The sequence below is a fragment of the Dipodomys merriami genome, unplaced genomic scaffold (assembly GCF_024711535.1).
Source record: "Dipodomys merriami isolate MVZ:Mamm:240054 unplaced genomic scaffold, mDipMer1.0.p SCAF_9, whole genome shotgun sequence".
Taxonomy (NCBI): domain Eukaryota; kingdom Metazoa; phylum Chordata; class Mammalia; order Rodentia; family Heteromyidae; genus Dipodomys; species Dipodomys merriami.
Genome location: NW_027206512.1, coordinates 13,307,550 through 13,317,947, shown reverse-complemented (window position 1 = coordinate 13,317,947; position 10,398 = coordinate 13,307,550). Strand labels below are relative to the sequence as shown.

Below are 10,398 nucleotides of genomic sequence, written 5' to 3'. Positions count from 1 at the left end.
ATTGTGGCCTCAGTCTTGATTGCTGTCTGAGGCTTTTGGACATGCTATCTCTGGTGGGGGTTGCTTGGCATTATCTTTAGTGGACAAAACAAACCCCCAACAAATATAATAGTTTTGCAATGGATGGGGAGAAATGAGAATATTTATAAAGTGAAAAGACATAAGCCAATGGTGGGTCCATGCATCAGACATCCCTTTTGCTGCTCCAAACCTACTTTCATTGAAAATGAGCAGCATATGGTAGGAAAGCAATGTACTGGAGATGTGTGTATTTAACTTCTGAAAGCATTTCTGCAAATCCTGCAGTGCCCGCTCTTGGTGGCACCCTTCTCAAGGGCATCAGAGCTATGTGATAATGCATGGTGACATGGGAACCACCCTTGGCTTTCTCTTATCATTCACTAAAAAAAGGAAAGGGCTGAGCGTTCTTTTCTGCCACCATAGTAGACTGGTGTTGAGGTGTAATTTGTAGTAAGTGTAATCACCTCAAATGTGACAGTCTACTGTCCATGCTTAAGGTGAATTTAGTTATAGATATACTGTTCTTTCTTTGGAAGGCTTTTACAAAACCAAATAAGCTAATAACACCAAAGTAGGTTCGAAAGTTCTAACATTCTCTAAGGCTGAACTGGAAAGATTTTAGTGGCCAGTTAATAGCTACTAGACTTCCTATCATCTAAAAGAGGGTTAGGAACTAGGACACACACACGCACACACACACACACACACACACGCGCGCGCGCACACACACACACACACACACACACAATTTTGCAATATGATGGATAGGGAATATCACTCAGGAAGAAGGAACCCCAGATCTTTTTTGACAGATCCAGTCAACTCGAGAATCATTCCTACCAGAAACTACTGGCCTCTCCCATACATCACCAGCCCTGGTAATCCAGCACAATTTGAAGTTTTGAATACAAGGAGCAGGACTGTTAAGGACAGATCAAATGAATTGGAGCTTGCCTAGAACAAGGACCAACATCTCTGCAATCTTAAGCAAAGATGAAAGAAGAATTTGTAACTAGGAAAATGCTATGCAAAGTTTAAACAATTAATAGATCTTACTTTTGTTTTCCTTTTTTGAAGAACTGACTTTAAAACAGCTTCATTTTTTTTTGTGGTAAATAGTAGGTATTTATTTGAAATGAAAAAAATACTTCAGTACCTGGACTACTGCATTTAATCATGTATTGTAATTGTGTTACTCTACCTTTCTGCATCAGAGACAGATATACAATGAACATTCAGATATCACAGGTTGCACACTAGATAGGAACTCTTCAGGCCTTTTACATAACCACCAAAAAACAGATATTGGATTCTGCAATATAGTACAAAAGTCCACAATCAATCCAGTCTTAGCCAGTATCTTCAATTTACTTCCATTGCTGTACAAATAATTGGCCATTACTAGGGCTTACAAGTTAATAACAGGACAAAAATATACATTGCACTGACACAAAAAGTCAGCTGTGTTAATAAGTCATGCAACAAGTAACCAAACTTGCTGAAATTAAAAATACTTTCTAAAAACAGTTTTAACAGCATAAATATTTTATACACAGTTCATTTACCAAAACAAAATGTATTTAAATGATACAAAGCAAAAATAAGTTTCTACCAACTTTATACATAAGAAAGTGCAAAATAACTTATCTGGAGTGTTTTGCTATTATCCAGATGGATGGCTGCTACGGGCAGCTATTCTTCTTTTCAAAAGCATAACATTAGTTACACTTGCACACTACGCACAAATGCTAAGAGTCCATAGATGAAGACATGGAAGGATGGATGGGTGGAAGGATGGACAGATGGACGACAAAGATGGGGCAGGAGCTCTGTGATGAACACTCAAAGAATACGGACTACACAAAGGTGGATGCACGTGTTGAGAATATAAGTTGGTAAACAAATCTACATGGAATACAGAAACAATGAACTGATGTGAGTGTACTTCTGTGTGAGTGATTCTGTTATTTCTGCATTAGACACAAAAGGAAAGGAAACCTGATTGAACAAAACAGTTGCCCACAGCACCAGCTGCCAGAGGAAATCCTAGCATAAGGGTTTTGGTATCCACCTAGTTATGCAAGTTGTATTGGAAATTTGAAAAGTGTTCATCCCATGAAACTGCAGATTACATACAGGAATAACCTTTGAATGACTCCACACACACACACACACACACACACACACACACACACACACACAGACACACACACACACAGACACACACACACACACACACACACACTCCTATTTTCAAGTCTTTAAAGAATACCTCTGCCATTGGGTATGGGGTAAACATGGTTCCTGGATAAAAAGAGGATGTTGCTTTTCAAAAGTGTTAGAATAATAGTGCTGCAAGCATATGAAGGGCAGATGGGGCGAGCGCCTACTAGGTGAGCGCGTGGGTCCTACAACTGGTGGATGTCAGCATCGTTTTTAGAAGTGAAGTAAGACGGTGAGGAGGAGAGGGTAAGGAGTGAGATACAGAAAGGAAAACAGAACACAACTTTGCTTTTTCAAGTGAAAGTATTAATGCCAAGAATCCTTTTATTCACAAGTATATTTCAACTTTTAGAAATGGAAGTGTTGGAATCAATTTTGATATGTAATCATAACAGACTGTAGGCTCAAACCTTGGTAAATAAAGATTGAAATTTAGTAAGCATAAGGCACTAGAGCAGCCTTTAGATTTTCTCTTGGAGACCTAGTTATCAGGAAGAACATTCTGTTCTTACCCTTATTTCAGCCCAGAAGGTATAAGATCACTATTATACCAAATGCCTGCATATATGCGCATTTCAGTGCATTACTGTGCCTGTCACAGGGCCTAAAGATGAAGAGTTGGGAGAGCCAAAGCCACTGTCCTGTGCATGATACCTATATCTCCACAACGGTGTGAAGGCCTGTCCTTCCTTTCCTGGGCCATTAATGATCCTATGTTGTTCAAATCACAGGGCTTTTAGAATTGTTCATACTATTATCACCAAGTATCTGAAAATGTTAAAATCTAGATTAATTGTTTTGATTTCATATATATATATATTTATATTTATGTACATAACACACATTTTTTAAAAAAATCCCACCACCAAAGCTTTTTTTTTTAAACTGTAAACTAAACTTCTCTCTTAGCCCCCACCAGCTTTAACCCCCCCCACTGGATTTGTATGTCTGTATCCAACTAGAACAAATTAAATAACTAAATATTAAAATACTGTAATTATATTCATAGCAAAAACAAAAAAATAGACATCAATACAGTATAAATCTCAGTGTTTTCAGGTAGATGACATTAATCGGTAAAGGTTAATTTTAAGCAGTTCTGACATGATCCAGTTTTACAACAAGGTTTAAATGTGACTTCTGTACACTTTTTTTTTTAATCCTTTTTTGAAAATATGCTATAGTAGAACTCTTGTGTCACCAAAGACACATACTTATTATATTCTATGCAAGAGAAGCTAATTTGGGGTTACATGCAAATATATTCCCATTATTTGAGGCAGGGCTGTACCCGGAACTACATAGGTCACTGGCCCCCTTACACAATGCTAAGAAGGCATTCTGACCACAGCAGTCTGCAGATGAGTTTAAATGGGGCCGTTATGTTCAGAACAACACTGACGTGGCATGCAGCCAGGCACAAGACTCCCAGAATCTCTGGGCTATCTTATGGCTGGGCCTTTTTTTCTGCCACATTGGTTCCTAAAGAAGGTCCACGTTATTTTGGTTACTAGCCTAGTTTAAGTGGAGATGCTGTGGGCAACTTGGAAAGAAATGGTATCAGGCACACAGGCAAGATTTGAAAAGAAAAAAAGAAAAAGACCACAGGTAATGTCTCTGAGGATTTAAAAAACATATTTATAATTAATTAATTGGTAAGTGAGAGATGTTAGACAAACCATAAGTAGCTCATTGAGTTAGTGGTTTAGTTTGAAGTCTCATGTGACAGGCAGTCAGGTCCTTATTTAGAAAAAAAGGCCTTTATATCTATTTACAATATACAGTCACTTGCAAAGAAGTTGGATATACAACCATTTTCTAAAAGCCTTTTTGTTGTTGTTGTTGCTGTTGGTTTTCCCAAATAAGGATGAGTAGCTCTATAAAAATGAGATGCAGGAAAAGACAGTTAAGGAGTGAGGATTTCTTTCTCTGAGAAGCTACTGTTACCAGGGAGAATCGGATATTGAAGGTCTGCAAACGGGCGTGGCCTCTTCTCAGCTGTTGGCTGCACTCTACTCCTGGGAGGCAATGATCCCTTTGGACTCCGCATGTCACACACACACACACAGTATGAGGAGATGTAAACGGAGACTGCTTCAATGCCTTCCGAGCTGTGACAGGAATGGGAGAAGGTCTACAACAGATCATGGTGTCTGGTCAGCTTGTTCAGCCTTCAACAATTCCGTGGACCATCTTCCGAACTCCTCTCGTGCTGTAAGTTGTAGTAACAGTTCTGACAAACACGCACTGGGGATGAGATCTTCAGGCGTTTGATTTCTGACTGAAATCGACTACACCTAGAGGAAAGGAAAACCATCAATTACTTATTGGTCCTCTCCATGAGTGATCACAAGGGACCACAAACGATAATTCAAAAGTCAAGGGGAAAGCCTTTAGTTCCATGCCAAAAAGAACGTCAAAGGCCTTTCAGTTTGATCACAAGCAAAGGAACAGTTGGCTATGAGACCACCTTACCCAGGTTCTCAGTGTGTACATTACGCAGGCACAACATCTTGGAGCTTAACATTTTTATTTTTCCCTTGGAGATAACAGGACTGAGCATTTTATTTCATAGTCCACTTGATTTATTTAGACTTTGGTCTGGGAATTTGTCACTGCCCATTTTCTTTCTAGTATATTTTTTGTGAGCACATACAAATGGTGGGTTTTAACGGGATTCACAGAGCTGTTTCTATCCTTGGCTATGGTGTGTGCAATCCTATCCATCCACCTTCTACCCTCCCCCACATCCAACACCTTTCTAGTCCCTAAGAATCACTATTCTACTTTCACCTCTGTTTTTATTTTCTCTTAGTTTTCTACATTGACAGAGAGCATGGGTCTCTGTCCTTGTCAGGCTTGTTTCATCAAACATGATGCCCTCCAGTTCCATCTGTTTTCCAGATAACAGGACCTCATTCATGACGGTGGGAAAACTATTCCATTGAATACACATGCTGTATTTTCTTTATCTACTCATCCACTGATGCACATATTCTTTTTTTTTTTCTTTTGTCAGTTCTGGGACTTGAACTCAGGGCCTGGGCACGGTCCCTGAGCTTCTTTTGCTGAAGGTTAGCCACAGTGCCACTTCCAGCCTTTTCTGTTTATGTGGTACTGAGGAATCAAACCCAGGGCTTCATGCATGCTAGGCAAGCACTTTTACCACTAAGCTACATTCCCAGCCCCACATACGTTGATTCTATGTCTTGACTATTGTGAGCTGTGTTGCAGTAGACCGGTGGGCAGGCAACTCTTTTGTGTGCTGGCCTCGATTCCTTTTCCACTCATGAGTGGGACAGCTGGATCCTAAGGTAATTCTAGTTTCAGGTTTTTGAGAAACTTTATTCTCCAAAGTGGTGGTACTAAATTACATCCCCACCAACTGTGTATGCATTTTTTTTTTCTCACATTCTCGTCAGTACTTGATATTATGCTTTTGATAATAGTCACTCTGACTGGAGGAAGGTATATCATTGTAGTTTGGGTTTGCATTTCCTTGATGGCTAAGAATAGGGAGCATTATTTCATATATTTGTTGGCTATTTGTGAAATATCTATTTACATCACTTGCTCATTTTAAAATTGGATTACCTGGGACTTTTTTTTGTAAGTTTTTTCAATTCCTTATACATTCTGTATATTAAACCTGTCTGATGAATAGTTGGGAAATACTGTCTCCCATTCTCTGGATTGTTTTTTCATTGTGTGGACTGTAGTTTGATGTGGTCCCATTAATGAACTCTTGCCTTTTTTCCTGTGTTTTTGTAGTCCTATCCAGAAAACTGCCCACACTTATATTCTGAAGTGTTTCCTCTATAGTTCTTCATATAATTTAAACTTGATGTCTTACATTAAGGTACCTGATCCATTTTGAGTTGATTTCTGCAGAATAAGATGAAGGGTTTATTTTTAATTTTTTTTTCTTTGTCAGTCATGGGGCTTGAACTCTGGGCCTGGGAGCTGTCCCTGAGCCCTTTAGCTCAAGGTGAGTGCTCTACCACTTGAGACACAGTGCCACTTCTGGTTTTCTTGGGGTTATCTTATAGACTTTCCTGCCTGGCTGGGCTCTGATCTGCGATCCTCAGCTCTCGGTCTCCCAAATAGCTAGGACTACAGGCGTGAGCCACTGGCGCCCCAGCTAATTTTTGAATGTGGATACTAGTTTCCTCAGCACCACTGTTGAGGAAGATGAGAAATCTTCAATGCTGACAATCAGTTGGCTGTTGATGTGGTATAGGTTTACATTTACATTCACTATTCTGTTCCACTGGTCTACGTGTCCGTTTTTGTGTCAGTACCATGCTGCTGAGATTACTCTAGCTGTGCAGAATGTCTTTAAGTCAGGTATGTGATGCCTCTATAGTTTTGCTCGGATTGTTCAAGATTACTTTGACTAGTGGAATTCTTTCATGCTCTATATGAATTTAGGGTTGTTTTCTATAGTTCTATGAAGAATACTATTGGTATTTTGATGAGGGAGTCTAATCAATCAGTAGATTGCATTGGGTAGCATGAACATTTTTTTTTTTTTTGGCCCGGTCGCGGGGTCTGAACTCTGGGCCTGGGCGCTATCCCTCAGCTCTTCAGCTTAAGGCTAGCACTCTACCACTTGAGCCACAGTGCCACTTCCGGATATTTCTTTTTGCTTATGTGGTGCTGAGCAATCGAACCCAGGGCCTCAGGCATGCAAGGCAAGCGCTTTACCACTGAGCCACCTTCCTAGCCCCGGACAAATATAGGAATGTAGCTCTTCCAACTTTTTAGTGTCTTCAATCTTTTTCTTCAGTGTTTTGCAGTGTTCCTTGTAGCTATCTTCACTTCCTTAAATTTATTCATAGGTCTTTATTGTGTATTTATTCATGGGTATCTTATATATTTTTATATCTTGCTATTTCACTGAATTATTTATTAGTCAGAACTTTTATCATGAAGAGAATTTGAGTTTTATCGTAAGATTTTTTTCTACATCTCTTTGAATGCTCATGTGATTTTTATCCTTCTTTCTACTCATATGATACATAATACTGACTGATTAGCCTATGTGGAATCATCTTTACATCTCTGGAATGCCTACAAAATCTGCCTCAAAAAAAACGATTATACAAGTAGGTGAATGAGTAGTCCTGGCCTGTAATCCTAGCTACTCAGGAGGCTGAGATCTGAGAATCACAGTTCAAAGCCAGCCCAGTCAGGAAAGTTTGTGAAACTCTTATTTCTACTAAACTACCAAAATTTTTTTTAAAAAATCTGGAAGTGGAGCTGTAGCTCAAGTGGTAGAGTTCTAGCCTTGAACAAAACAAGTTAAGGGGCAGCACCCATGCTGTGAGCTCAAGCCCTAGGACTGGTACCAAAGAACCAAACTAAACCACGATTATATAGTTTGGAGGTAATGTGTTTTCCATGAAAGCATATCTGGAATAAGGCACTAAGAACACCAGTGACCAGATCTGTACCAGATCTGATAACAGAGGTAAGGCATGCTCATCAAGTATAAATACAACAGGCCAGCAATATGATTGGTGACATCGGAGAGAGAACTTAAGGCTTTGTGTAGGGTTTATGTACACATATCAGCACCTCGTCTAATGCATCATAAGAGAGGTGTTTGTGATGACTAGTTCTGAGATTTTCATGACAGAAATATTTCATAACTAGTATCAGACAAGAACAAGGAGAAAAGTACAGACTGGTAACTCTGGCAGCAGGGGCAGAGACTGCAGCAAATGGAGATCCCCACAAGGAAGAGAGGTAACCTCCAAATCAGGTGGCAGCAGCCAAGAAACCCCAAGATACATTCTAAATGGATTTATGATTTAAATGTAAAATGTCCAACTTTTCAAGAAAATAAGATTGTACTTAGGATCTTAGGGCAGGGAAATGTTAACAATAATCAGAGAATAAATGCAATAGCGGAAGCTTTGAACAATAAAACACATTCAAGAGCAACCAAACTCTGGGCTCACAGAAAATAAGTGCATGATGTATAAAATGAGTATAGAGCCCACAGTATAGAAGAAAAAAAAAAAAGGAAATCAAGGCAAAAAGGAGAGGAGATGGGGGGGGTGGGAGGGAAGTGCAGGCGTGCCTAAAATGAAAATGGGCACATTTACTCCAGGTGCAAAGAGGCACAAAGGAGGTGCCTAATCTCAATCTCACTTCACCAACTCTACACCTTAAAGCAACAAGTGATCAGATTAGCAGAGGGAAATGCCCCCCATCACACATGAGTAAGACTTTGGGAAGCCTCAGATCCTATTAAGAGGCGGCAGAAACTAGTGCTACTGGTTTGGAGACCCACTTAACAATACTTAGGAGGTAAACTTTGTATCCTCTATTCATTCCATTTCTTATAAAAGCAATTCAGCCTGTAGCAGGGTATTCATAAATAAGTATATTGTAGCATTACTCATACTATTTATAAAGTGGAAACTGTAACTCAAAACCCTTAGGAGGAAATTAAAAGGGAAATAAATTCTCATAGTCATAAAATGAAATAACTGACAGTTAAATGAATAGTTGTAGGAATGGATTTTTTTAAACTGAGTTAAAAAAAGGAACAGAGAGATACAGAAAGTGAACGATGTATAACTGTAAAACTGAAACAATACTATGATTATAGAAGTAAGGCATGCTTATCAAGTCTAAACACAACAGGCCAGGGGGTGTGACTGGTGACAGCAGGGAGAGAACCTGAAGGCTTTGTGTAGGGTTTATGTACACGTATCAGCAGCTCCTCTAATGCATAGCTGATGAGGTATTAGCACTCTGCATCATGAAGGATAGATGTTTGTGATGATTCTTTCTGTGCTTTTCATGATAGAAGTATTTCATAACTAGTATCAGACAAGAACAAGGAGAAAGAACAGCCTGGTAACTCTCAACCCAGCGTACTATACTGGAGTCACCAGAGCCAAGTAGAATGTGTGCCAGGCCTATGTAACAGTCTCAGTGTGATCTCAAAAGCATCCCATCTTACTTCTGGCAGAAGAGCTGTCCACAGTTCCTGCAATGGTGTCGTCTTTCAGTGAGGGAAAACCTCACTGAGCAGCCGGAGCAGCTGTCTCCGCCTTCATCCTTCACCCAGTGGTCAGCAGCTGATCGGCCTGGCTGGTCACTCACAGACCAGCTGAACACTCGGCCTCGGCTGTCACCAATAAGGATCCTACTGTGATCTCTGCGGGAGACATGAGAAGCCGTGATCTAGTGGTCAGGGAGGGCTAGGGTTGGGTTGTGAGGGTCGCGGAGACCTCTTGGGAGACCCCGTGGTTTCCTCAGGGAAGTTTATTAAAAAGAAATCAGACGGAGCCCCAATTTACCCCTCTCTATTTCTTTCTTTATTTTTATGTAAAGGTGATGTACAGAGCAGGTCCAGTTACGTAAGTCAGGTAATGAGTTCATTTCTTATTGAACAGTGTTACTTTTTCCCTCGTTTTCTCCTACTTTCCCTTCCCCCAACACTCCTCCCCCCACCCCAAGTTGTAAGGTTCATTTTCAACATAATGTCGTGTGCGTATCATTGCCTTGTTCTATGTGAAAGCTGTGTGTGTGTGTGTGTGTGTGTGTGTGTGTGTGTGTGTGTGTGTGTGTGTGTGTGTGTGTGTGTGTGTGTGTGTTGGCAGGTTTCTTCTATTGATAGGAAAACTACAGAGATGAACAGATGTGACATTTGCTTTACTCAAGGACTGCTGATAGGCAGTGCCTGGCTATACAAATAATGACTGAGAGGGAACAGGGGATGGGAAGTGGCCGGCCTGGCACTTACTTGGAGATGCCCAGTGCTGTGACTTCAGCTGGGTGTGCGTTGTCCTTTCGATCAAAGGCCGTGTGCATGGTTAGCTTGCTCCTGAATACTAGCTGCCGCTCCCACCGGTACCCTGGGGTAGAGAAGTAAAAGATAAGATGAACTAAACTGAGATATGGACGTGATGCATCAGACGCTGGCCTGAGAGCCAGGGAGTGTCTGCAGACAGCCCAAGCTGTTGCTGCTGGGATAAAGGAACAGCATTCTAGCTTAAGAGTAACCATGTCCCAGTCAGGAACTGAGGAGGCGGGAAATCTCCAAGGCAGGAAGATTCTGGAGACCTGTCTCTAACCCAATTACAGGAAAGTTGCCTGCCAATACACTTGTATTTTTGGTTATTTCTTTTTTTT

The 10,398-nt window shown here is 40.5% G+C and overlaps 1 protein-coding gene across 8 annotated transcripts in view; it reads right to left on the bottom strand.

Moving 5' to 3' along the window:
• Positions 1-1,120: 1,120 nt before the first annotated feature.
• The window catches only part of Wdfy3 (WD repeat and FYVE domain containing 3), a 272,242-nt gene continuing 262,964 nt past the window's right edge, over positions 1,121-10,398 (bottom strand). For all 8 annotated transcript variants that reach the window (XM_070012519.1, XM_070012518.1, XM_070012515.1 and 5 more), the window contains 3 exons: positions 10,010-10,121; positions 9,224-9,421; positions 1,121-4,541 (listed from right to left, as the gene is read on the bottom strand). In XM_070012519.1, coding sequence (XP_069868620.1) covers positions 4,418-4,541; positions 9,224-9,421; positions 10,010-10,121 — 434 coding nt within the window. In that variant the 3' untranslated portion in view covers positions 1,121-4,417. The remainder of the gene's footprint in view (positions 4,542-9,223; positions 9,422-10,009; positions 10,122-10,398) is intronic.